At 37.8% G+C, this 22971-nt stretch overlaps 1 protein-coding gene across 2 annotated transcripts in view; it reads right to left on the reverse strand.

Annotated features, from left to right (window-relative positions):
- Positions 1-22971, reverse strand: part of ctnna2 (catenin (cadherin-associated protein), alpha 2) — a 300512-nt gene that overhangs the window by 66827 nt on the left and 210714 nt on the right. For both annotated transcript variants that reach the window (XM_034887425.1, XM_034887433.1), the window contains 2 exons: positions 19485-19565; positions 6173-6325 (listed from right to left, as the gene is read on the reverse strand). In XM_034887425.1, coding sequence (XP_034743316.1) covers positions 6173-6325; positions 19485-19565 — 234 coding nt within the window. The remainder of the gene's footprint in view (positions 1-6172; positions 6326-19484; positions 19566-22971) is intronic.

Genomic DNA, 22971 nt, shown 5'->3' on the forward strand with positions numbered 1-22971 from the left:
ATCATCTGTTTCTTGTGGTATCAATGAAATGAGATAATGTTAATCTTCTCTCTCTATGCCTTTATAAATACATAATCTAGCCTATTAGATATTTCTGTAATTATTTTTTTTAAAGTGAATCAATAAAAATGAAATGTCTTAATATCAAAAAAGAAACTTAATGGTTAACAATTGGTTAAATTATGACAGCACGTTTACAACTCTGTCTATCAAGGGAGAAAGGGGTATTTGTAATTACCAAAACACTTGCTTAAACAGCAACCTTTTCTAAAATACTGCTGGTTGCACTTTGAATTGGATGCATGCAGTGTGCCATATTAGCATCAATTGAGGCGCATCAATTATTGACTTCAGTGTGTTTGGACATTTAATGTATGACAGCCAATCCCTTCTCATCATCATCTCAGCGGATTACTCATTTCCATCACTTGTCCAAACTAGAATTAGCACCCTGTGGTTGTAAGCCTCAGCCAACCAGTCATGTTGCAGTTTACATGCATGTACAGTATGTCCACACTCATATAATATATGTAGTGAAAAATGTAAAGCAATTACATAAAATGGTATTATGTATTATTGGCAAAACATTGATACTTCAAACACATCTTCAATCTGGCAGCACAGATTGTTTTAAAGTGGGCACCCAAGATTAGTGTCACCAATTCAGTATCCGAGCATATGCAGAATATGGTCACAATCGCCCCCTCTGTTCCTGAGTTATAGAGTTAAAAAATTGACAGATAAGCATTTTAGATGAATATTATGATGTCACAGTTAATTGACCTTTGGCCTTTAAAATCTACAATGTCATCAATTCATAATTTTCTCTTATTGGACATTTGTGGACTTCCCAAGTTATGGCCATAAATGTGTTTTGTGAGGTAACAGTGACCTTTACCTTTAAACAGCAACATATTATAATAACATTCTGGAGTACAAGAGGATGTTGGTGCCGAAATTGAAAAAAAATCCCTCCATGTGGTCGTGATATATTGCGTTTTACAAGATTAGGATCGACAACCCAAAGACATAATGCCTCCTGCCACAGCTGTTGCCTGTCCGTGCAATCACAGCTGGAGATCTCTAATATGACTTTGTAGACAAAGTCATATTAGGTGATCATCTCATGAAACCGAAAATCGCATGCATGTGCTGCTCTGCGTTTCAGTGTCGTGAACCTATTTAACCCTGCAGAACTTACTAGTAACATGTCTCTTCCAATGGATCTGCATTGGCATGGGAATAACAATTACTTATTTGTGGGCTCTGCCTTTTACCACAAAAGTTGTATTTGAAATTTGCTCCATGAAACAATACACAACTCTAGGCTTAGGGAATGAAATCCATTCACTCCAACCCCTACCATGACATGGATGGTAATATGCTGTATTACCAGCCCAGTTAACTGTGAACCACGATGCAACAGACAAGCCAGAGAGGCGTGAGGGGACCAAGGGAATGTTACATCTTGTTAACAAGAGTATTCTACCTCTGAGACTGTCTCTGTAGTACCCCAACACCTTAAAACTCAAATTATCCACATATCCACTGTAAAATCAGATGAAGGGACAGCATGTTAGCAATGATGACTCTGTGCAACTCATCACCACTCTAATCCCTTTAAAGCAGGCTAACAATGCATGTGGGCTGTGTAACGCCAATTTTTCAAAAACATTATCACCCACCATGTTTTTAACAAACAGATTTCAATTTTGTTGCCACACATCTGCTGCTTCACATGATTCCTTGTAATGAACACCGCTGAGGGAAAGAACCCAGTAAAGTTAAAGGTCCCATGGCATGAAAATGTTACTGTAGTAGGTTTTTTAGCATTAATATGACTTCCCCCAGCCTGCCTATGATCCCCCAGTGGTTAGACATTGCGATAGGTGTGAACCGAGCCCTGGGTATCCTGCTTTGCCTTTGAGCAAATGAAAGCTCAGATAGTCTGATATGGAATCTGCTCCTAATGACGTCATGACATTATAAGGAGCTTATGACTTATGATGTTATAAGAGGAAGGTTACCTCCCCTTTCTCTGCTTTGCCTGTCCAGAGAATTTTCCCACCGATGAGAAAGATATCATGTCTTCCAAACAAGCAAAGCATGGCAGTTGGCCAAGGCCACACCCCCACCCCCACCCTCCACCATGAAAGGCTCATTGTGGGACTGGCTCTAGTGGCTGTAATCCTGCCCCAAGGCTGAATTTCGGGAAAGAGACTTAAGATAAAGTATTAGGGGACCAATAAGGTCTATATAAATGAATCTAAAAAGCAGCATGTCATAGGACCTTTAAGGAAAATATGCAAATGAGCGACTAGCATGTACATGCAGCATACTTCATCTAAGTAACATTTTTGTTAACATTAGTAGTTTTTATCAAATTTCCCCACAATGTTGACTGATATTAAACACACATAAGTTTTTTTTTAATAATAAAATAATTAAGAATACAATTGTGCACAAAAGGGTGTACATACAAGCCACTGCACAGCCAATAAGCCCCCCCCACCCTTTTTTTACTTGATCAAAATAAGTGAATGCATTAGCCTTAAATGTCCTTAGGCTAAACAAAGTTATAATATCGTTGGATGCAGAGGACATCCTCCCTCATCAGCAAACATCTGGGGCGGACCAAAAGGGCACACAAATCACTCACTCTCTAGCTGATGTCAAAGGAAGCAGCAGTGCTGTTTTAAGTGAAGCCCACATAAAGGCTTCTAAAGGCTCCTTTGAAAGGGCCTGGAGAACAAAAGGCAACGCCCACTGAAGGGCAGAGGAATTTATCACAGGACTTTTTCTCCTACCACACTGCAGATGGGGATGACCAAACTCTATATGAGCGATAGTAAATGTATAAATGTATTTATAAACGTTGATAAAATGTGTCAAACCTCTATTGTACATAGCAGACCTGTGTCCCTTTTTTTCAAGTTTGTAAAGATGGACATGTGCCTATCAATCATCTTTAAACTGCAAGGCCATTTCACCAAATTTGTAAATAAAACAAAAAACATGATATATGAGAAAATAAGAAAATAAGGAATGATGTTGCATTTTATAAACAATGGTGACATTTTAGCAACTCAAGTAAAAATAAAACACTAACAGGCATCTAAATATGTAGATGCCTTTCTAAATATGTAGATTATAATGAAACAAAATGAAGAAAAATATGGAGACACAGCAGGGTTAGACGAAGAAGAGTAAACGCTTGTTATAGTCTAAATACAGATCCAATACTTAATATGTAACGAAGCCAAGTGACACCAGCTGCTTTATTTACCTGTTCTATTGGCAGTATGTCAGCGTGCCTGCAGTGTGTGGCAGTAACATGCACTGTAACTTATTGCTGCTGCAGGATTCTATCTCAATTTTGACTGAGGGGCTGTGGGTTTTTTAAAGATTGCATTCGAAGTCATATGAATGCAACATACTTATAACATTGAAGTCAGACTTGTTCATAGCGTCTTCTTATCGGTATGACTACTTTTTACAAACTAAGCCGAAAGAGACAACAGTAGGTATGTGAGTAAACAGACCCTCAGTGCCTTTAGTCCCGCACAGGTAAACAACATCTACCCACAATTATACATAGATACATATTGTACAAAAAAATCTCACTGAAAGCTTTATTTACAGTTGGTGTGATCCTTATTTGTCAACCTTTAGAAAGATGGTGGAGTAGCAGGCAGGCACACATTTACATACGTTTAGTGTTTGGGACATCTCAGGTACACAGAAATATAGTTTTAATTGGTTCACCCATAGCAACAAAACAAGCCACTGTCACATGGTGCACACGCAAACAGTTTAGTCTGAAATGTATTTAATTGAATCAGCGTTTCAAAACTTAAATTGTTATCTGGGACTGTCTAAACTTGTAAGGTTTAGCTGTAATTGGCTAGTTGCATCACCACAATGAAACACAGAAGGAAAACAAAGTACACTGGTTTATTTTCCAGCTGCAAGCAGCAACATTACTCAAAGCGTCTAAGATCTGCACGCCGAGCTGCACACCGAGCATGTTATTTGTAAAGCTGAAATAAAAGTCAATGGTGTTTAAAGCTTCGAGTTGTGGTTTGCTGAGTGATTTCTAGCCACAAATGTCTGCACACGCAGTTAAGAAGAAGTGCATGTTTAGAAGTGAGATTTACCTCCATTCTACAAGTAACCACATTGAAAATAATTTTATAACATGTCTCTCACTGTCTCGGAGGAAAGTTATTTGTATGTCATTTAACCAATGAAAGCAAGAACATGCATACAGGGAGAGTGCAGAATTCTAAAGTAAGTGTGTGTGTGTGTGTGTGTGTGTGTGTGTGTGTGTGTGTGTGTGTGTGTGTGTGTGTGTGTGTGTGTCTAAAAAGAGTAAAGATTTTAATAGTGTACATGGGGATGGTGTATTAATTTTTGCAGTTTATCTCACCACTATCAAAAATACAGTCGGGCTCTAAAGTTTGGGCACCCCAGGTAAAAATGTGTATAATTTGCATAAAGAAGGCAAGAAATCTCCAAAAGGCATCAAATGACAGATTAGACATTCCCATAATATGTCACAAAAAAGTTAGATTTTCTTTCCATCATTTACACTTTCAAAATAACAAAAAAAAGGAATGTGCAAAAGTTTGGGCACCCTGCAGAGTCAATACCTTGTACTGCCCACTTTGGAAAGCTGAGACCTGACAGCGTTATGGATTGTTCTCAATCATTGTCTGGAAAGACCAGGTGATGTTGATCTTAAGGTTTTAAATGCCCAGACTCATCTGACCTTGCCCCAACAATCAGCACCATGGGCTCTTCTAAGCAGTTGTCAAGAAAACTGGAACTGAAAATAGTTGACGCTCACAAAGCAGGAGAAGGATATAAGAAGATAGCAAAGTGTTTTCAGATGCAAATATCCTCTGTTCGGAATGTAATTAAGAAATGGCCGTCAACAGGGACAGTGGAAGTTAAAGCAAGTCAAAACCCACGTTTGACTGCACAATCCATCCAGAAAGACCTGGCAGAGACTGGAGTTGTGGTACACCATTCCACTATAAAGAGATACTTGTACAAACATGGTCTTCATGGAAGAGTCATCAGAAGAAAACCTCTTCTACGTCCTCACCACAAAAATCTGCGTTTGAAGTTTGCAATTAAACATATACACAAGCCTGATGCATTGTGAAAACAAGTTCTGTGGATTGATGAGGTGAAAGTAGAACTTTGTGGCCACAATGAGCAAAGGTACGTTTGGAGAAGAAAGGGCACAGAATTTAATGAAAAGAACCTCTGTCCAACTGTTAAGCATGGGGGTCGATCAATCATGCTTTGGGGTTGTATTGCAGCCAGTGGCGCAGGGAACATTTCACGAGTAGAAGGAAAAAGGGATTTAATAAAATTTCAACAAATTTTGGATGGTAACTTTATGCCATCTGTGAACAAAGCTGAAGTTAAAGAGAGGATGGCTTCTACAAATGGATAATGATCCTAAACACACCTCAAAATCTACAGTGGATTACATCAAGAGAAGGATACTGAAGGTTGTGCCATGGCCTTCACAATCTCCTGACCTCAATATAATTGAAAATCTATGGATAGACCTTAAAAGAGCAGTGCGTGACAGACATCTCAGAAATCTCAAAGAACTGGAAGACTTTTGTAAGGACGAATGGGCGAAGATACCTCAAACAAGAACTGAAAGACGCTTTGCTGGCTACAAGAAGCGTTTCCAAGCTGTGATACTTGCCAAAGAGGGCATTACAAGGTATTAACTCTGCAGGGTGTCCAAACTTTTGCAGATAACATTTTTTAGTTTTCTGTTATTTTCAAAGTGTAAATGATAAAAATAAAATCTAAATTTTTGTGACATATTATACAAATGTCTAATCTGTCATTTGTTTTAGCCAATATCACAATTTAGCATATGTTAATTTAGATTTTCGACATGCAGGACAGACTGAATTTTCTCTCTTTTAATTTAATGAGGAAGGTTTGTATTGCTCAATAAGAAGAACGCCTATGTGCATTAGATGAAGTCTGAATTCTAGGCACGAATATGGTGACCTGACCTGCATTGCTGATATATTTGCACGTGGCTTGCACATACCTATTCAAGTTTTAAACAACCAAATAAGAATAGCTATATGTAGATATATACGTGTTCCCTCATGTATAATTCATGACTTACCTCCACCAACTTGTTAGCATGTTCACGAAACACCTGGGCGTACTCCTTGACCTCCTTCTCGTTTCCACTCTTAGCTGCTTCAATGAGCACCAACAGAGGGACGTTGGTCTCCAGGAAAGAGTCTGAGATGTGGTCCATCACTGCCTTTCGCAACTAGAATCCAAAAAGAGAGAGATGAGAAAGAGATCATATTAATATTATTGTAGAGGATTTACTGTGTTACATTTCACAATGATTGCATATCAGTTAGCACTGTGATGAATATGCTATATTAACAAAATGGTGTGAACGGACAACAAGAGAGAGAAAGAGAGAGACAGAGGCAAAGAAAGAGGTGAACTCTCAACAGGCAGTTCAGTGTAAATTGCTTGTAAGGTGTCTTTATCCCATAAGGCCTTTTACTAGGGCAGATTTTGTGACTTATATCTTTGTTTATGGAATCGTTTGGAATCAAACTGGCAGGAGACTTGGTTGTTTTATATGACAGTAAAGAACTCTGATGCTCCTCACTGGGATTTGAGATGAGATGCCAGAGGGAACAGTATCGAACCACAATACACAAGTCCTTCATCATATAGAAATAGGGAGTTAGTAAAATGAGACCAGTACTAAGACAGACAAGAACACAAAATTCTTGTATTCTGGATTTCCACACAAGTAACATCACCATTGATTTGACATGAAGTAAAGTACAGTCTTAAAGCTTTCATGGTTAATGAATTTGTTCAAATTATCTGCAGTACAAAAATGCAGTGGTATGCGTGCTTCTGTAGAAATTCAAGACAAAGCCATATACATTATTATTTTTATAATGAATTTAAGTTTAATTTGCTGTTTAATATGCTTCTGTGTTATTTTAATTGTAAGAGTACATAGCAATTTATTACTTCCACTTTATTAGAATTTCTTAAAAACGTCAACATTGTGAGTATGGCAAGTTTTAGTAATTTAGTAATTCAGAACAATGCAGGTCTATACAAACTAAAACAGCATACATACATTGTATGAAGACAAACACCACATCTGGCCGGTTCAGCTATCAATTCACCACACATTCAAATGATGACATTAAAGTGAAAAGTGTTTAATTAACAACATGGGTGACAGAAATTTGTTTGAGTTTTCAAATAATCTAATATAATTAGATGTTAAGCAAACACTGTGAACATATTCCTGAATTAATAATGTTTAAGCAGCAAGGAAGATGGTAAAGGGGGCTAATAGCTGTGACTCACAAGGAAAAAAAATAATTGAACAAAAGAAAAATGTGTAATGTAATTACACCAATTGCACTTAAATAACCTGCACCAATTACAATCTTAATTTCCAGTCCACAGATTGGATGAGCACAACAGTGAATTATGTCTTTGTCTGGGAGGTTAATCCATCACTATTGCCTCTGGAAAGAGAATAGATTTGGCCAGTCTAGTGAACATGACAGGTCTGCAAATGCTGTAAACAACCTGAAGCCCACACTCTCTGTAAGCACTCCTTTATCCAGAAGTCTATAATCCTGGATCACCGATTTGATGAGATGTGTACAGGCTGATAAACTTTGACATTTTTTGAAGTGTGAATATTGCATCTTTTTCACTCAGCAGTGACAGACTTGCATCAGTGCAATTGTGTAACCTTGCTATCCAGTCACTTGGTGGGAACGGTGGGGAATCAGGGATGATAAAAGCATTGCCAGAACTATCTCTACACTATGTTAGTGCTGTTGCAGCACTGGATAAAGGTGTGACAGAACACACTTGCATGCTGGGACAGGTGGAAGAAAAAGATCTGGGTTGTTTGTAGGCCTTAACTGTGATTACTTCACCATTAATGTTACTGCAATTTAAGTTAAAACTCAAAGGTGTAAATATGCATACTGAATTGCACAAACAAATTGGAAAAGTTGAAAGGAATTGTCAAAGCAGAAATATATTACTTATATTATACTTAGATAAGTAACAATTAGCTAATAAACAATGCAGTACTATTGATGTGTCACAACTTGTATAATTTAACATAATACGGAACAGTATAATACATTCATTTCTTGCACACCTTGCTGGAATAGGGACACAGCACACGTGTTAGCATGTGTTTTTCTGTCATCAGGATCTCATTAACTCACTGTTATGAACTCAGGAAAACAAGCGCTCAGATTTTCTTTATCCAATAAGTTAAAAAAATAAGCTCACAACTCAACTAACTTTTTGTCAAAATTTAACTCAGGCAGATGAATGGCACCCAATCTCCTTTTTGCCAGCATGTAAGGCCAGTGCTACAGTGACACAAAGCTTGTTGAAAATTGGCAACGTTTCCCTTTAATGTAGAGTTAGATGTGGGAATATGCTGGCTACATGCTGTTTTTAACCCGCTGTCTCGCTCTGCCATTGCCGAGAGTGAGTGGTCAGCGGCTCAGCAGGGTTTATTCATCAAATCCGCATTCAAATGTTGATTTAGAATTTGAATGTCAACATTATTAATAAAGCTTCAAACTATGTTAATGGTATCTATGAGTGTTTTGATTGAAAATAGTTATGGCTGATGCCATGCTCTTTAAGATGTGTTCTAAAAAACTATTTCCCTTAAAAAAGAATCGATCCCCCTCGAGTAATTCATGCGATTACTTGATTTGGGAAAACTGGTTTACGCGTGCACATCCCTAAGCCGAATGAAGTGAATTGCATTTAAACAGACTAGCATAGATTATATATGTATATCTCATTGATAGAAAATATCAGACTTACAGAATGCTACATCAAAAATGATCAAGATCAAAATTCAGCACTTGACAAATCTGGCATTCCACTATTTTCAGTTGTAATGCAGGTAACTAGGGTATGAAAGCCAACAGAATCATAAAATGATCCACTCTCCGTTCAACGTATTTTGATCTCTGTTAAAATGGCTTTCAAAGGCTGTCCATTATCACTTCATCAGTCATAGATTGGTTTAAATCAAATAATAAAAAGCCTGGCCAACCAGAATGTTTTTGGTTTGAGTGTAAAGTTAAAAAAATAAAAATACTTTCTAAAACATAATTGAAGGGACTGTTCAGAGTGAGGAACTATTTTTTCGCAACTTCTGGGTAAATAGTAAGTTACAAGTTGTTGCATTGTTATTACTAAGAAGCAATCCCTTGTTGATGGCACGTACAAGTGCGTACGCATAGGATAAGTGCTAAAGAGTGCTCGGCCTCAAGATACTCATGTAGGCCCAACGGTGTAACTGATTCTGATGGTTGGTTGGAGTGGAGAAATGATGCAGACGATTGATTTCCCGAGCCAGAGTCTCCCCTGCACAATCAGCATTCTAATGCCCACACACCACTCCCACTGAAATCCATCTTCAATCTTACAGATCTCACCTCCATCCATGCTCCGTATTTCACTACACTTAAAAGGAAAAAGCCCTGGAATTCTAATGGATAGAGAAGACTCTTCTCATTATTAGTTAATGGGGCAGCTATTCCCCCCCCCCCCCCCCCCCCCCCCCCCCGCCGTGCAGTGCCACAATGGATTCAAGCGCAGAGTGCATCAGGTACTTGTTTTACAAATAAAGCTTTGTGACTTTTACAAAAAAAGGATATGGGTTATTGATTTTGCATCATGAGTATCATTCATGGCCATACATTTTTATTTTTCCAAAAATCGTATTGGCAGCACAGAGGCTGAAGAGATGTGTTACCAATGAAACATAGTGTAGCAGTGAGCCAAGACTGCTGTGACAATACAGATATGCAGACAGGTGGGTAGAGAGATAAAAAGATATGCAACAGGCCATGTGGGTACATTAGAGCTTCTTTCATGATTTTGGCTAGGCCATCTAAATCCAATCAGGGTTAAATCTTAATGTTACAACACACTGACATTTAAGACAATAGTGTGTTTAAAAAGTTGTGTCAACAGCATGCCAATTCCTATGTGCATAAATCTAGGTCATTTACACCCCTGTTTAAAGCAACATTTTTCAAGGGCAAAATTGAACTTTATTGCACGGGGTCTATGAATAAATAGTTTTTTTGAGTATTGTGTTGACCAACACCCTGACCATAACACCATTCAACATCTAAGATGAATTGGAAGATCAATTGTAAGCCGGGCCTTTTCTCTTAACGTCTGTGCTGAACCTCACTAGGCTGTAGCTGAATGGGAGCATATCCCTGCATAATCTTGCAAAAATCTGGTGGAATGCCTCTTGAGAAAATTGGAGGGCGTTACAGCAGCATATTAATGCCCATGGTTTTGCAATAAGATGTCCCAACATTTAAACATGGGTTTAATCTTCAGAAGTCTTGTTTGAGTGTCTAGAAATCTAAGTGGTGGAAAGTATTGAAAAATACGGAAATTGGTGATGCCAATTTCCCATTGCAGCCCATGTAAAGGGGAGACACCACAGTGGAAAGGGAAATATGTTAGTGTAGTTCCACTTCCACTTATCCCTTATCCTGTACACCTCTTTACTTTTGCCATCTAAACATTACCAGAAGTGAATCCCACCTGATATTTAAGTGGCTAACAAGAAGCTCGCTGAAATAATAAAGATGATGCATATGTATGACAAAAGTTGCCAGACAAATAGCTGTGCTGCTCATGGAGAGCTGTGTGATCTTCAAAGATGAGATTAACAATAATTTGGCACAATTGCTTTTAAATGGGAAAAATGTTTTGCTTTTGTGGGATAAGACACCTGCTCAGTCACAAAAACAGATGCATGAGAAAAACTGTTGCAAACATTCTCTACGATCAGTGACTCAAAAACGAATTAACTAATTCATGTTCAAAGGATTGCTAAAACATGCATAGTAATAACATGTTTACACACATGCGTTAAAAGACAACTTTGCCAACTTGACTTAACATTTAACACCACCAATTTGAAATGCTGAAACTAAAATTAATGAAATAAATGAAATGATATCCTGGATTTCTTAATGTTTACAGTTACGCTTTGGTTTCTGTTGTGTTTCACTTGTGATTCAGAACACATATTGGTGAGTACCTTAGGGTCAGCACAGGAAAATTTCTTATTAAAATGTCAAGAGCAATCACAGCATGAATGGCTGAAGTCATGGCTGAGGGAAAACAGCCTGAGCAAATACAAAATTAAGTAATAGCTCTCATATATGATATCTATCAGGGAGCACTGGAAGATGATTAGTGAGAGGAGAGTGGAGAAATGAAAGGAGGGAAGAGGGACTGACTGATCAACAGTCTAAGGACAAACACATTTAATCCCTCATCTCAGAGTCTTCATTTAATGTCTCCTGCAAAATAAAACATGGTGCCAGTTGAATCCAGTTTGACAAGAGTACATAAATGGTGGTTCGACATTAAAGTGTTTTTGTTCCCAAAGGAGAACTGGCACTGGCATGTCATTCATCAATGGACTGACTGATCACCTTCAGTTACTGCAATTTTTTTTAAAATAATGATACTATTCTGATAATCTGATCAAAATCTGTAATTGAGTGTGCCATCTCAAGTGGTATTGAATAGTAAGTAACCAAACACACTGACCAATTCCACAACAATCAAATATAAGAAAATGTCCAAACCCTGCAGTGTTCATGGAGGCAAATGGAGCCATGGCTGCCATGCTTACTGCAGGACAAAACCCAGGGACTATTAGCCAGTTTAACACCAGTAGAGGAAGCAGAACATTTACTGGTTAGTGATTTATCAGTGAGACACCCTTTACAACCTTCAGGGCTGCTTTATTCTTACATAGTGACCAAGGCTTTAGGATAGTGTTTTCTAGTGTTTTTTCTGGCACACATCCTGAGTAAAACAAGAACTTTTACATTGCTGTACCTACTAACCCTTAACTACTAAATACTTATAGTAACACGCATTTAGAACTGGTAATAACTGTAAGTATGACTTAATGGAATTGAGCTTGTCTTGATGACCAAGAAATTCCATGATGATTGATTGATGACCAGGACAAACCTAGTCATTGAATACAATCTGGGGTTTTGCACAATGTTCCCATGTCAACATTGTGTCAGACAATGGGGTTGTGTGAGCAAGCTAGTCTGTAGTGATGCAGCTTGGATTCACCAGGCTGCGCCCCTTATCGGATTAAAAATAATCTTTTAGTATAATTTTGTTTGATAGTATGGCTCTGTTTGTAATTGTGCTTTGGTTATATACATTTAGTGTGTGTGTGTGTAGTTGTATATGTAGTTTAGCTATAAACAAGTGTTGCTCCAAAATGGCTCTGTATTTTCCAGTGCCTAATATAACAGAATTTGCAATAATATAGCTAATGATGCTTTAACGCACATCCTCAAAACATTGTGCAAGAAACAAGAAAGGATCGAAAGGATTCACAGATATTTTTTAATTTGTCTGAACAAAGAGTCACAGCTGACAAGTTTTGTAGCAGCTGTTCCTTTTTAACATGATAACCCTCAACAATTAAAAACAGCTGTCCTAATCAACAAACTAAAGGCAGAAATGGAAATGAGTGGATTGGATGGAACAAACCAAGACAGAAAGAGAGGGAGAGAAAGAGAGAAAAATATCTGAGGCAGTTTTGATATAGGCAATCCTGGAATCAGCCATCAGTCAAAACACAGCCCAGAGAGATGACTTGACAGATGCATTCATTACAGACAGGATGACTGGGGGAGAACACATGGCTCATTTCCAACAACTTTGTCAGGTTGGTTTCCCTGTGAATACTAATTAAAGGGGGAAAGGCATTTAAACCAGAAGAAGTATGATAGTTCAAAGGTTTTGAATATTTAATTTTTATTTTACTTATTTAAAATGTCTGCCCTCCTTGAAGTCCACCACTCATATTATTTTTTTTTTCTTAAGTTAAAAAGTTATTCTTCTTTGTTCTTCTCTTTTACATGGACTTAACACTGTTTATTAATATGTTTGGAATATGCGCATGTTGTAGACCTTGTTCCATATCAGCTGTTGCTCATTGCGAGACTCTCAAAAAGGATTGGCGGCTAAAGCATACTCATGTCTGATATTTCATGTCGTATTTTTGTTTATTATTATTATCATTATTATTATCTGCACTCCATACTAGAAAATCTTATTTTATCTTTTTTCTTGTGCAGCATAAAGGGAGTACAACCCACATTTTGTTGCGCAAATCTGTTTTGTACAATAACAATAAATGAGGCTAACTGAGCCATTTCTTCCCAAGTCCTCAGTAAAACAACCATTGCTTTACATTTTTCAACAGAGCCCTACCTTGAACAGCACTTTATTAGTACAAATAGCCTTCAGTTCGTACTAATATGTCTATTTTAAAAAACAACTATTACTGATTACTTCAAGATAGTCTCATGATCACAGATGCACAAACTAAAAACACAAGGCAGCTTATCTTAAGTGAAATACCCCACATTAAGTAAGCAGTGCCTTTATTAAAATGTGTTTACAGTATGATAACCAGCCTGACTTGGTTAAGCCAAATCATCGGGAACTGCAAGCAGTTATGACCGGGGTCAGGAAATATTGAGAAGAGTGAGCCACAAAGGTCTAAAGAACATTAGCATTGCAAATAACCCATTAAAAGGCGCTCGAAGCAATGTCTTTTAGGCTTTTTTTGGCGTTTTGTAGGCTGCAACATTTTTTGTCACATACAGCAAACATCTCACAATCTGCTAGCTGTCTTAATATACTGTAAAAAAAAAAATGCAATCCTTGTAGAGAGCAACAAAAAAAATAAACTGCACCAACCTTCCAGCCATTAATTGAGAATAAAGATTTGGGGGTTTAGTCAATGGAAGAGAGGGGAAAGAGACAAGATGAAAAGGAGGAAGGGCGAGCTGTCTTTCACATTGTTTAACAATACACCAAACATCAACATGAACTGACAATCACCCAACGTTGCTTAGAGCACCTTTAATTGACTCAGCAAAAAATCCAAAACTGATCTACATCGACAAAAGCACCAACGAATGGCTAATCTTCTTCATGTATTGACTTATTGGGTAAAACACAAACGCTGATTATAAGTCCTGACTAATGGCAGATAATTACCAAATTTGGAATAGTAGTGCAATGTTGAAGTATAAACTTTTTGCTGATAGAATTTAAATTGATTGAGATATGATACATGTCATGTTTGGTAGCAAGCTAGGATAATTTTTTTGATTAACAAAACCAGAATCCAAAGCATCATTAACATTAAAGCATCACAACATCAGTAAATATCAAGAGGTGTGAGCCGCAAGGTCTGTGGTACATTGCCGTTATAAACATCCCAGAGCCCTAAAGGATTTTTGACAACCTTTGGTCAGTCTGATTTATTTTTCTATAAAAGCTTGTAAAAAATCAACCAGAGTCAATCTATAAACATCATTTCTTTGCAGGAAAAACTGGGCTATTAGAATATGTGTGCTGTCCCTTGAATGTTAAAAAGACATCTGCAGAACGGGGCGACTGCTAGTTTTTAGCTCCAAAAGACAGTATGTTTCTACTAGTTATATAATTACGTTTGAAAGTTATGATAAGCAGTGCCGTTTGGCATCATATACGACGCACTCAACCTTAGAAAGGATTAAAAGGCCCAAAATGGTCTACGTTGATTGTAGTGCCCACAATGGCATATCTTTACCAAATTTGGTACAGAGCCTCAGAGTAGCATGCCAAACAATCATCACAGGTTTCGTGTTGATAGCATTTACTGTGGCAGAGACATGTTTTTAGACAAAACCAATAAACATTGATTAGAGTGACCCCTAAAGGCCAGCCTTCATCAAATTTGGTAAAGAGCATCGGGGTGGGATGGGAAACACTGCCCTCAAGTTCCTTGCAGAAAATATTTAATTTGGTCGAGATACAATATGATATGTGTTTAGTAGCAAGCCATTTAGCTTTGGTACCGCGGTTCCAAGCCCCCTCGGGGTTGGAACCCTAATAGTAGACTTGAAGGGTGAATGAGGCTTAAGAACAGACTATTCATACGTGAAAGTCTGTTATGTTTTTGTTACATTGTATACACGTGATCAGATTTGTTTTGGCTAAACACTGCAGTTATGCAACTGCACTTAAGAAGTAATCATGTCATCACATACGTGAGCCGTGTTTCCGGGTACTTTTAATTGATTGGTTTGTAGACGGGCTTTCCTGTCCACTCGTATTCTCTCTTGGGTGTCAGGGTTTTCGTGAGCATTTCCCAGCTGATATGTGCTTTCCTCGTTCTTTTGTTTTGTTGTATTGTTAAGAAGCTAGACACAGGAACTTTACCTGGGTTTTATGGAGCTACAGCATTTATTCAGAGAAAAACTGAAACCTACACTTTACATTTACTACCACTTACTACACTTCGTACCACAAGTAGACCGCTAATTTATTCTCTGCTCTGAAGGCCGACAGCTGTCTCCTCTGAGCACATTCAGTGTCACTCTCTATGGCGTCAGGATTATGTCATATCTTGTGAGCGCGATAAAACATTCTCACAAGCAAATTGTATTACTCTTTGCATACTAATTCAACAATCGAGAGTTGGACAGGCAGTGCGAAACACAACGTAAGAAAAGGGGAAGAATGGCGCCTGCATGTATTAAACTAAGCATCACATGCACAGAGCAGCCACCACTTGCTCGTGAGTGTCTGCTTTGCGAGTGCTGGAGGGCATACACGCTCTGGCATGTAAACTCTCCTCTCAAAATCTATTTCTGCTCGCTTGAATGAAACTGAAAATTTTGGGCGCGGAAACCAAGGAGGCACTGAAGCTCTTATGATCGGTCACTTTCACATGATGTCACCCACGCGGACCTTCTTAGACTACCTTGATTGAAAGCCATCATTTAGGAAGTCTGGACTGTACCTGCCAAAATCATCCATTGTGAAGCAACACTTCCTGTGTTTGCACTGAAGTGGAAATTGTGATATTTTACAAAAATACATTGAATTGCAAAGCTGTAGAGAACAGTGCACTACTGCAGAGTTAAATAGATAGATAGATAGATAGATAGATAGATAGATAGATAGATAGATAGATAGATAGATAGATAGATAGATAGATAGATAGATAGATAGATAGATAGATGTTTATTGATCCCAAGAAAAACGGGAAATGACGATGTTACAGCAGCAAAATCAGTCAAAAATCAGTCACAAAGCACAGAATATAAATATAAATGCTAATATGCTAAAATGTATGCTAAATGTAAATAAACCAATTGTGCAGGTTTCACTTAGTGCAGTAGTGTGGTGTCCAAAAGTCTAATCTAGCACCCAGTGATGACGTGTTAAAAAGTGTTATTGCCTATGGTGTAAATGATTTTCTGTAGCGGTATGGCGGCATCATTACAGTATGTACTAAGGTTTGAACTACATTTAATATACAGTCGTCAAGTGAAGAGGGTCAGTTCAAGGCATTAAACTCAAAGGCTGAAAACAAGTCCTTGTCCTGCCCTGGTCTAGATGTTTGTAATTTATTTTGGTTAGTAAGAACATATGCAAATTTCAGTATGCTGTACTGCTGAGAGGCATGGTCCAGCCTTCAAGGAGCCTCGAGGGTAGTTTTCAGTTTGGGTTTTTCTCTTCCTTTTACATTAGTCTGTGTGTGCGTGTGTGTGTGTGTGTGTTTGTGCACTTGGAATTGCAAAAAACAGATGAAAATGGTATGCTTGCTATTATATGAATCTCACCAAACAAAAAGAAAACTACAGAGGGTTCATGGCTTTAAATTGAAACACGGTCTCACAACAGTTCGTGAAATTTGTTTTGTTGTTTTTAGTCTATTGATTTGTGTACACAGACAAGATTTTCTCGTTTTATTCATATTGCTGGGAAGGTATTGTATTTATGGTGGTCACTACATAATGGGAAGCATCAATTAAGAACACTTCAGTAGAGAATTAAGGTCTCTCATCAGGATATGCAGTTGATTAATTTCTATTTTTAATAAAGATTAACAAAGTATGGATGGAAACAGGAATAACAACAGATCGCCAGGCTGTAATTTTTAGTCGGTTGGTTCAACATTTGCTGGCACATCCTTCACATCTTGTTTGGATGGAAAATCTACTTGGTTATCAAACATTTGTATGACGCAAAATGCTGCATGGTCTCCATCTGTCTGTGAAGCGTTGTTGAAATTTACATTTATAAAAATAAGACAAAAAAAGGGGCGGTCGGAATGACATTCTTGACATCATCCAAATTTGCCCTGGATAACAGACACTTTAGCATTGACGTGTATGTACACACAACAGCATGAAAGAAAAAACAATGCCGCATTTCTCTGACGGTGTTATCACAAGGCTTGTTTGGTCTTACCTGCTCCCATTTCATAAACACGGTCTGTCACTTGTGCTTGTCTGCTCTTTTATTTGATCCCTCCTTTTTACAATGGTGACAGCGGAGGCTGAAATGCTCAAATGCGAAGTGTGCTCCTCCCCTTAGGAAGGTCTTGTGTCTCTACACGACGCAATTGACTTGCTAAATTCAAAATTACAGTATCACAGCTCAATGTAATGCCTGCATGTGTGCTGCGAGTTTGCCCTCCCATCTAAACTCAAAGCTCAAACAGACCGCCCATTCTGTCAAGGCAAGCCTTGAGTCAATAGAACATCCTGTCAGAGTGAGTACCGACTGCCAGCCTGTCAGGCAGCTCCACCAAATGCCTAATGGGAGGGTGAGTTATAGCCTCCCATCTGGAATGATCCTGCCAAGACCTAAGAGGTCAGGGAGGACACAACCGCTTCTACTCTGTGCAGGTAGTCACTATCAATTTTGCCAGAGTCCCTCCCCTGCAAAAACCTTGCACTGCAAGACAGGAAACGGTTGTTTGGGAAGTGAAACTGTATTCAGGGACCACAAATGATGTCCTGATCATTCATGAATGGGTTTGCTTTTTCTGGGGCAAGATACCTTAAATGAACTCCAATCTTTATTAAAAGATGTGTGAGAATATGAGTACCTTTAGAAGCATGCTTGAATTGTTTTTACATCAAAGGGACTTATGTGTACCTATTAAGTGTTCTTGTCATGTCATTGTCATACTCTGCAAGATCCAACAGGAGAAAGCCAGATTAATCTTCTCATCAGTGAAGATGAAATATAAATAAATAATGCTTTGAAGTTCTGACGTTACATTTCACAGCATGAATTATCTACTTATTCATTACTGTTGGAATGTAAATTTACTGCAGCTTCCTGATGCAATACTTCTGAGTTTGAGAATCAAAAGTGGAGCAGGGATAAATATCCGTGAATTCCTGAAATGCATTTGATTATTTACTGTTAGTTTAGTTCACCATGTCTAGCTACTTAGATATAAATGTACGTTTCAAACACGGTTCAAAGAACAAATGATGAAAAAACAGTTGAAGCAATTTAAGCAGTGCTCTAATAGGTGCTCAACTGGATATTGACAGTAAAAATAGCATCAAAATTAAAGGCTGACTGTTTCAGTGAATAGCTCACAGCAAACCCGTTCTGGTTTTGAGTCTTGGTACTGCACCTTTCAGTGTGAAGCATGTATGATATCTCCAAGTTTGACTTTCCTGAGTAAATTCCTAGTAGTGGTAGCATGTGTTTGTCTGTCCATGAAACTGTCTGTTACTGGTGACCTGTCCAGGGTCACTCAAAGCATAGTCCCCAATGAATGTGATCCCTAATAAGAAAGGCCTATTACGGCTCGGGCGAGTAGCCGTTTTGTTCAATATATTAATGTCTACGTAGAATGTGCAATGCTTCTGGCAATGTGAACAGTGACTTTGAGGTCAAAAATATGTTTAGTTACATGCCAAATTGGTGTTGTTGTGAAACAACAAAAACAGATTGTATTGTCATTGTTGTACAAAAAAAAAACATAAAAACACATTAGTCAGAAACAATATTCCACTGTGTGACATGTTTCCAATTAAGACGGGCACAGTAGTTTTTATTTGATCAGATCCACATATACTGCGCTCTAAATAACCATTAGAACCCAGAATCTGCCACTGACAATAGTCCTCAACAAAGAAACTACTTTCTCCTATTTGACCAAATGCTTGCTCTAAGGAGGAATTGTTGGGTCTCTAAAATATAGTGTGGTCTAGACCTACCCTATCTGTAAAGTGTCCAGAGATAACTTCTGTTAGGATTTGACACTATAAATAGAATATAACTGAATTGAAACATTTGCTAAAAAACTACAGTGAACAGATGTTTTCAGAAAATGAAGAAAGATGTAGGGCTTCAGTAGGAAAAAAATTGACTAAATGTTGAGTGCCAACGGCAGTGTAAGTATTATATTGTCAGTCTTAACCTTTAAAGTGGCATTTCATTTCAGAGAAGGTAGATACAGTGTTTAAAAGGGAGACATGTAGCAGGAAACATGCACTCACCTGTCTGCGTAGGTCCCTGGTCTTTTTGGTCATTTTATCAATGGCTGAGTTCAATGGGTCACCTTTCTCTTTCCTGCCAGTCTGTGAAAGGAAACAAAAATACCACGTTAATGCAGTTGTTACAACACTTCATTACAATCTTGTCTGTTTGATTCCCAACATTTGCACCATATATTTCACATTGTGCACATTTTCCTGTTCAAGTTACTTAACCAAAGGTTATGGGTTATGTATTATGCAGTGCTGTCAAACGATTAAAATATTTTTTGGCGATTATTCGCAGTAATGTCATAGTTAACTCGCAATTGTTTGCAAATATTTGCGGATTTTTATCTGTATGTCACTAGCTATGTTTCCATCCACACGTTTTTGTCCGAATTAAGTGATAACGAATGAAAAATTACTTTGAAACGGTAAACTTTGATGGAACTTCATGAATATCGATTCAAAGGAAATACATTTGGCCTCATCAGATTTTATCTTGATCAATATTTGGCCTATGCAATAAACGCTCATGGAAACGTTATTTGCCTGATAAATAATGAATTGCGATTAAGTTTTAGGTCATTTTATGCTTGCAACCCGCAACAAAATGAAGAAGAAGAAGTTTTAGTTAATTTCCGCCCAGTAATTCCGCTCTGTTTGCACACATGGCGGATGTCAACAAAGACTGATGTAATTGGACAAACAAGGAGACTTTTTGAATTTAATTTATCAGGAACTTGAATGAAATGGCCTTGGGACGTCCTCCAGAAAAAACTGAAGGCTCTCAAACAGCAAGACATATCTCAAAAAAGAGTCTTGCAGGGCTGCCGGAGGGAAAATGAAAGAAAAGTTGCATCTGCATTGTCATAGTGATCTGTTGATAGCATTGTTTTCTTATTATAGATTGATGTGTTGCTATCAGCTGGCACATAAGCACTCTTACAACTTGTGCAATATTGATAATTTGTTGGTAGACGGCACTATCCATTTTGTCTAGAAAAACGTAGTTTGCAAATGTTTGCTTGAATATAGTGCGATTCAGTGCAAAAATGAATGGAAACCTTAAACACCTTAATATGTCTAAAATCAATTTGATATACCAATTTGATCGCAAAACAGCATGTGACGTCATTACGCACAGGTTTTTATTCGCCATTGGATCGAAAACACACTTTCACTAGCTTTATTTAATTTAATTGAGCAGTGGATGGAAACTTTGCTTATATCCAATTGTTCCTTGATTTATTTTTGTCCCATTATTTTTTCTCATTTTAATGCTCTCATCAACATGGAAAAGTGGACTGACTTGATTTGTACAAAGGTTTTTTTTTTTTTAAACAACATTAGCATATAGCCTACTGTAGTGTTCAATTTCATACTAACATTCTCACTTAGTGCAGTCACTCACACAGCAAATAATCTCTCACACAATGTAACACTGTCCATCAATAAAAGGGTGAAAAAAAACTCTTTGACGAGGGGGCGGAGAATTTCCAACAGCTGTGTGCTTGGTCATCAAGTGGTATTTCAGACTGGACGTGCTGCGATGATAGCTCAGTTCACACCAACAAAACACACAGATCAAATTAATTAGATAGCTTATTCAGAACGCTGCTGCTTGCGTCCTCACTAACCAAGGAAAGCTGATCACATCACTCCAATTCTGAAGTCTTTACACTGGTTTCCTGTGCCCCAAAGAATAGATTTCAAAATTCTTCTGCTGGTTTATAAGTCACTGAATGGTTTAGGGCCAAATTATCTGTCAGATCTACTAGTGAAGTATGAACCACAGAAGCCTCTAAGATAATCAGGGACACGTCTGCTTGCCATCCCCAAAAACAGAACAAAAAAGGGTGAAACAGTTTCTAAGGTAAACTGTAGATTGGCACCTCCGCTATCCTCTTTAAAATCAAGACTGAAGAACTTCCTTTTCAATAATGCCTTTGTTTAATAATTTACACTGCACTGTGCTGTGAATTTTGTTCTGTTATTTTTGTTTAATTGTTTTTAATGTTGTATTAATTGTGTGTTTTGATGTTTTATGTAAAGCGCTTGGAATTGCACTGCTGCTATAATGTGCTGTACAAATAAAATTCCCTTGCCTTGTCAATGGAACCATTTGGCAATTTTTAAAAAGTAAACTTCCAATTCAGCATCTTATTGGCATCCATTTTGGCGTCTCGCGCTCTCCATCCACTCAAAATGTAACGTTACTACTCTTTGGCATATTCTGTTTTAGATGGTTTTTTTCCGGTTATTTATTTTGCTTTTTTCTTATGTTGTTATCTATAATTGTACAGCACTTCCGGTTTCGCTAGATATTGTAGTTTTTCTAATATTACTAGTTGTTGCAACAGCATGTGAAAAAAACAACAGTGTTTGCTAGGCCAAAAAGAACGTTAATCTCACAACAACAAAAATGTGACGCCGTTAAAATGGGTTTAATAATGCATTTAACTGACAGCACTAATATTACTTGTAGATTGCCAATTCTGAAAATAAACTTTGTCACAGTACATGTGCTGGCATAACAAGTGTTCACCAATTAGAATGGAGTCAGTGAAAACATGACTCAAACTGTTTTGTATGTTACCTAGCAACTACTGTAGCATATCTGGCAAGTATCAATTTAGCTGTCTCCCATTCCCCTGTGCACAGCACTCCCTGTCACTGCCAACTCCTACTGGTGACTTTAGGAGGGTGTAGACTACAATGTGCTTCACCTGCCACACACAGAGTCACCAACTGCTTTTTTTCACCTGACGGGGGAGTAGCACCGAGAGACAGCACGGAGCTTCTCACTTCACACGCATGCATCCAAACAAACCAGTAGGAGTCACTAAAAGGCAGATACTAGGACAATATCTCATGCTTTCATACAGAAGTATTGCCAATTGTTTTCGTTAAAACACCAGGCCAAAAAAGACGCTCCACAAATTTCCATTTTTACTATCTAACTTGGGATGGCAGCTTGGCCCAAAGGTTAGAAAGTGTCTTGGCGTGAACTATATCTACTCCATGACATATAAATGATCAGTTACTCAAATCCCTTGAGAGAAATGCATACGTGTTTCTCAGGCAGTGGAGAGTGGTAAAATCAAGACGGGCCGTACTGAATGAACTGTATGTAAATAATTTTTATTATACTAAGATAAATAAAACATTTTGTCACAAGCGTGATAAAAGATGTTCACTTATTTCTCTGCAAAGGTATTACAGTCTCTGTTAGCATCAGAACAAGACAAAGGTTTGAATGACTGCAGTAAACTGGCTGTTTTAAAACAATTTACAATTTTGGGTGCATTGATTACTAGGATATACTGTAATTGTTATATTTTGCATTTAATTTATTTGTAAATTCCGTAATTTTTGACTACTGTACTCTATCTCAAGTCACAAATGTGCTACATTTGCCACTATTCAATGTAAAAGTCTACAATTTTTTTTTTATTAAGATCAAATACAAAATAGTTAATTAATCCCCCAAGGGAAATTTGAGTGA

The sequence above is a fragment of the Etheostoma cragini genome, chromosome 2 (assembly GCF_013103735.1).
Source record: "Etheostoma cragini isolate CJK2018 chromosome 2, CSU_Ecrag_1.0, whole genome shotgun sequence".
Taxonomy (NCBI): domain Eukaryota; kingdom Metazoa; phylum Chordata; class Actinopteri; order Perciformes; family Percidae; genus Etheostoma; species Etheostoma cragini.